This window comes from Mastomys coucha, unplaced genomic scaffold, assembly GCF_008632895.1.
Source record: "Mastomys coucha isolate ucsf_1 unplaced genomic scaffold, UCSF_Mcou_1 pScaffold22, whole genome shotgun sequence".
NCBI classification, from domain to species: domain Eukaryota; kingdom Metazoa; phylum Chordata; class Mammalia; order Rodentia; family Muridae; genus Mastomys; species Mastomys coucha.
The window spans coordinates 115,840,506-115,844,505 of NW_022196905.1; the positions used below are offsets into that span (position 1 = coordinate 115,840,506).

General features: G+C 42.0%; 1 protein-coding gene and 1 long non-coding RNA gene across 2 annotated transcripts in view; one reads left to right on the top strand and one right to left on the bottom strand.

The window, feature by feature from the left end:
• On the top strand, positions 1-1,100 carry LOC116068361. Its single transcript, XR_004109555.1, has 2 exons — positions 1-62; positions 978-1,100. It is a non-coding gene; the product is annotated as an uncharacterized LOC116068361 (long non-coding RNA).
• Positions 1,101-2,993: 1,893 nt separating this feature from the next.
• LOC116104638 (protein FAM216A-like) overlaps positions 2,994-4,000 on the bottom strand; it is a 7,966-nt gene continuing 6,959 nt past the window's right edge. The window contains exon 7 of the mRNA XM_031391142.1: positions 2,994-3,327. Within this exon, the coding sequence (XP_031247002.1) occupies positions 3,203-3,327 (125 nt within the window). The 3' untranslated portion in view covers positions 2,994-3,202. The remainder of the gene's footprint in view (positions 3,328-4,000) is intronic.

Consider the following 4,000-nt stretch of genomic DNA (forward strand, 5'->3'; position numbering starts at 1 on the left):
CATGAAAATAAATTCTACATTAACCCAGGTTCTGCCACTGGGGCCTACAATGCCTTGGAAACGTAAGTGCACAACACGGCACTCAGAGTTTAGAAAGGTAGTAATTACGCAGGCGATGTTTCATAAAGAGAAACATGTTTAAATAAGAGCTGGTGTCGTGGTATACAGATTCAATCCCAGTGTTCCAGAGGTAGAAGCAGGCAGATTTCTTTGTGTTCAATGCCTGCTGGGGCTATATAATGAGATCTTGTCTCAAATAACACACTAAATAGGTAAAGGTAATTAAGTCCTTATCAACAAACTTTTTTTTTTGGAGGCAGGGTTTCTCTATGTAGCTCTGCCTGTCTGTCCTAGAACTCATTATGTAGACCAGGTTGGCCTTGAACTCACAGAGATCCACCTGCCTCTGCCTCCCAGGTGCTGGGATCAAAGGCATGCACCACCACTACCCAGCTACTGTTCTTTTTATTGTGCAGGTAACAACCCGATTTCTCCTGTGTTCAATACCTTGAGTTGAAATTTAAAGTGCTATTGCTTTAGTATAAAACACTGACTGTCTCAGTCAGGGTTTCTATTCCTGCACAAACATCATGCCCAAGAACAAGTTGGGGAGGAAAGGGTTTATTCAGCTTACACTTCCACACTGCTGTTGATCACCAGAGGAAGTCAGGACTGGAACTCAAGCAGGTCTGGAAGCAGGAGCTGACGCAGAGGCCATGGAGAGATGTTTCTTACTGGCTTTCTTCCTCTGGCTTGCTCAGCCTGCTTTCTTATAGAACCCAAGACTTCCAGCCCAGGGACGGCACCACCCACAAGGGGCCCTACACCCTTGATCACTAATTGAGAAAATGCTCCACAGCTGGATCTCATGGAGGCACTTCCCCAACTGAAGCTCCCTTCTCTGTGATAACTCCAGCCTGTGTCAAGTTGACACACAAAACCAACCAGTACACTGACATTGTTTATTTTTCTTCCAGAAATATCATTCCATCATTTGTGCTGATGGACATCCAGGCTTCTACTGTGGTCACTTACGTTTATCAGCTAATTGGAGATGATGTAAAAGTAGAACGAATTGAGTATAAAAAGTTATAAAGCCAGACTGGTCTCCACTACTTATTTTTTCTCATTTCCTTGTTCAAATCAAATAATTAAACACTTAAGAGGCATACAGTTGCATCACTTTTATAATATTTTGCACTAAAAAGTCTTCTCTGTTCATACATAGTTGCTCTAAAGAGTCTTGTAAACTGTTAAGAACATATTTAATTTGCAGTGTATGGTTTCTATAAAAAGACGCCCATCCCACAGTGCAGGACCACGTTAGGAAGTTTGTCCTTGTAAATATCTTCAATATAATTGGTATTTGGGCTTCATTACAAAACTTGTGCATGAAGAGAAAGAATCCAGACTTTGTGTGTATGTTTTCTCTTCTCTGGTATTAAATGTGTACCTTCCATTTAGACTTTCTTGAAAACCTGTGTTTAATTTAAGAACCATAGAGTTGAGATCTCAGCACTTAAGAGGCAGAGGAGGGTGGATCTCTTAAGCATTTTTTGCTGGTTTGGTGTATATTGGCACTACTGGGCCAGCCAAAGCTACACAGAAGACCCTGTCTCAAAAAAAGTAAAACAAACACAAAAACATAAAAGTGAGAAACCAAATGCAACTGCAGATGTGCTAGAGTGAAGAATCACACAACTGCAGATGTGCTAGAGTGACAAATCACACAACTGCAGATGTTAGAGTGAAGGGCGCACAACTGCAGATGTGTTAGAGCAGTTGTTGTGAAGCTGTGTGTTGAGACCCCTTTGGGGTTTAACAACCCTTTTACAGGAGTCACCTGAGACCATTAGAAAACACAGACAGTGGTAGCACGTACCTTTAATCCCAGCACTAGGGAGGCGGAGGCAGGTGGATCTATTGAGTTCCAGCCCAGTCTACAGAATAAGTTCCTGGACACAGACAAACCTCTGCCTCCTGAATGTTGGGATTAAAGGTGTGGCTACCACTGTCCTGCTCAGCAGTGATTTTTAAGCCTTGTTGCACGAGTGTTTGTCTGGATTTTACAATTTTTTTTAAAGATGTATTTCTTTTGTGTATGTGAGTACACTGTAGTTGTCTTCAGACACACCAGAAGAGGGCATCAGATCCCATTTTAGATGGTTGTGAATGACAGTGTGTTGCTGGGAATTGAACTAAGGACCTTCGGAAGAGCAGTAGGTGCTCTTAACCACTGAGCCATGTCTCTAGCCCAACAATTTGTTGTTGAGACAGTCTCTCACTATAACTTGGCTTACTTGAATTCACAGTGTAGATCAGGCTGGCCTGGAACCCACAGAAATCTGTGTCTGTCTTTGCCTCCCAAGCACTAGGATTAAAGGTGTGTATCACCATGCCTATCTCATCCATAGGTTTTTAATTTATATTTAATAGCCAATATTGTTCAATCTGCTTCTCAAGGTGAGATCTGCAAATACTATTCTTTGTTTCAGTTTTCTAGTTCAATCAAGAAAACCCTTATGGACCAGGCAGTGGTGGCACACGCCTTTAATCCCAGCACTTGGGAGGCAGAGGCAGGTGGATTTCTGAGTTCGAGGCCAGCCTGGTCTACAGAGTGAGTTCCCAGACAGCCAGGGCTATACAGAGAAACCCTGTCTCAAAACAAACACAAAAAACAAAAAAAAGAAAACTCTTATGGAATAATCAACAATTATACATACATACACACACATGTATTTATAAACTTATAAGCTATACATTTATAAACTAAAAGAAGAAATAATATATTTGCCAGATTCAGGGGGATGGAGAGATGGCTCAGTGGCGTGTAAGAGCACTTTCTGCTTTTCCAGGACTGGGGTTCAATTCCCAGCATCCACATGGCAGCCTACACTGTCTATAACTCCAACTCCATGAGTTCCAAGATCTTCACACACAGACATGCAGGCAAAACACCAATGCACATAAAATAAAGATAATTTAAAATTCAGTTTTATGTGGCAAGTAAAATTTTATTGTTCTAGCTAGAAACAAGCATACTTTACACAGATATAACACAGGAATATATTAGACGAAGAAGGCTATTATAAATTTCTCAACAACCAAAATAACATACCAGTTACTACTAGCACTGTCCCATACATGGTCCCAACTCTTGAGCATCTGGGTATTAGCTGATGGCTGAACCTGGTGTGGAGGGCTAGACTGTCAGGTTGGCGTGAGGTGAGCCTTGCTCTTGAATGGACATGGACTGCATGCACTTATTCAGGAGATCCTCTTCCTTTGTCTCTTCATCCATGCGTGCTTGATAAGCACTAGGAGAAACTGAAGGGAAGATAAGCGTTTATAATGTGTTCTGGAAATAAAATTCTTTAATTTTATTACTATTATTTTATGTGTATAGGTGTTTTGCCTACATGTATGTCTGTGTTCTCTGTGTGTGTGCCTGGTGCCCACGGATAGCAGAAGGCATCAGATCTCTTAGAACTAGAGTGGTGGTTGCTGGGAATTGAATACAGGTCTTCTGGAAGAGCAGCCAGTGCTCTTAAGTGCTGGGCCATCTCTTCAGACTCATTCACTTATTTTTTGTTTTGTTTTGTTTTTTGAGACAGGGTTTCTTTGTATAGCCCTGGCTGTCCTGGAACTCACTCTGGAGACCAGGCTAGCCTCAAACTTAGAAATCCACCTGCCTCTGCCTCTCAAGTGCTGGGACTAAAGGTGTGTGCCACCACTGCCCGGCATTTACTTATTTTTTTGAGACAGTGTCTTACTTTGTAGCCCTGGCTGTCCTGGAACTTGATATGTTAGACCAGTCTGGTCTCCAACTCACAGAGATCCACCCGCCTTTGCACCTTGAGTGTGGGGATTAAAAGTATACACCAACACACATGCCTGGGAATAAAATTCTAAACACTTCTTCAAAATGGCTCAGCTTATGAAGCTTTTTGCAAAGACAAAAGCCCCTCCTGTTTTCAACTTGGTTACCCTCCACTTCCCC